A 1,247-nucleotide genomic window follows, 5' to 3' on the forward strand; every position below is an offset into this window, starting at 1 on the left:
GGGAAACATATGCTTGAAGCCTGCAACAATAATCTGGAGATGGCAGTCACTATGTTTTTGGATGGTGGAGGAATCGCTGAAGAGCCAAGTACCAGTTCAGCAAGTGTCTCCACTGTCAGACCACACACAGAGTATGAATTTATTCTTTATTATTGGGAGCTACCCCCTGCCAAAATTGAGCAGTTACATTTTTACATGTTAGGTTAATTCTCTGTTTTGAACAAATTAAAAGTTGAAAGTATCTGAAAGTGTCAGGTGAAAATTTTTATACTTATATACTTTAAGTTCTCTACAGCACTGTCAAGTCCGTTATTTAATCCTCAGAAGAACCGTATGGGGTGGCATTATTATCCACATTTTACAGAGGAAGCAGAAGGATAGCCATTTCCCCAAGCTATACAGCAATTAAGTAGCAGATATGGAAGGAAAGCCCAATAAAGCTCAGATTTCACAATTCTGGATTTTCCTACATTGTCCCAGGAAAGTTTTGAGTTGTCATGAAAAAAGTTTTGAAGAAAATTTATGCCTTAAATAGCTATATGTTGCTAATCTTTAGAGGCACCTTCAGCATATAGAACTGTAATATATAGAGAATAGTAACAGATGATAAATACATTTGGTGTTTTCTGCCCTTTACATTTGATACCAATGAGAGTTTGAAATGAATATCTGTTAAGCCAAAATTCCAGTAGTATTTGGAAAATATTAGAGATGAATTTTACTCAAATGAAAAACATTGATTTTTGAGTCAAAATTTCAAAGATCCTTAAATAAGATTTTAATACTCATAGCTTTATAACTCTTCAGTGTTTACAACATGAGATACTAAATAAGAAGAATCCCCTTAAATAGGAATAGGCAAAAACATGGATTTTATTTTTACTAAATTAGACTTAAAAAGCTAAATAAACATTCAGGACATGATTGCCTCTTTTTTTTTTTAATCTAGTTCCAGATTCTAGAGTAATACTGTTTCCCCACAAAGTGTGAACTCTAGAGGTTATTATTTATATTTTATATAAGTTTTTTCCTATCGATGTTGGCTGTGTATTTCAAGTTTGATAGCCCATTCTCCACCAACATAACTCAAATCTTTAATGGAAATTAATATGAAAACATGATTTAGTTTACATTCACTTGAATAACAGGTATTCATAGCTGATTTCTGGGGACATATCAGTCCTCACCGTTTAAAACATGTTTTCTTAATTGTACTTAAAAATAGTTTTGATTAATGAATGTCTTTT

General features: G+C 32.2%; 1 protein-coding gene across 1 annotated transcript in view; it reads left to right on the plus strand.

Annotated features, from left to right (window-relative positions):
• UBXN7 (UBX domain protein 7) overlaps positions 1–1,247 on the plus strand; it is a 62,796-nt gene that overhangs the window by 21,120 nt on the left and 40,429 nt on the right. Inside the window, 1 exon segment of the mRNA XM_007472105.1 lies at positions 1–131. This exon segment is cut by the window's left edge and continues 12 nt beyond it. Coding sequence (XP_007472167.1) covers positions 1–131 — 131 coding nt within the window.

This window comes from Lipotes vexillifer, unplaced genomic scaffold (assembly GCF_000442215.2).
Source record: "Lipotes vexillifer unplaced genomic scaffold, Lipotes_vexillifer_v1.1 scaffold853, whole genome shotgun sequence".
NCBI lineage: Eukaryota > Metazoa > Chordata > Mammalia > Artiodactyla > Lipotidae > Lipotes > Lipotes vexillifer.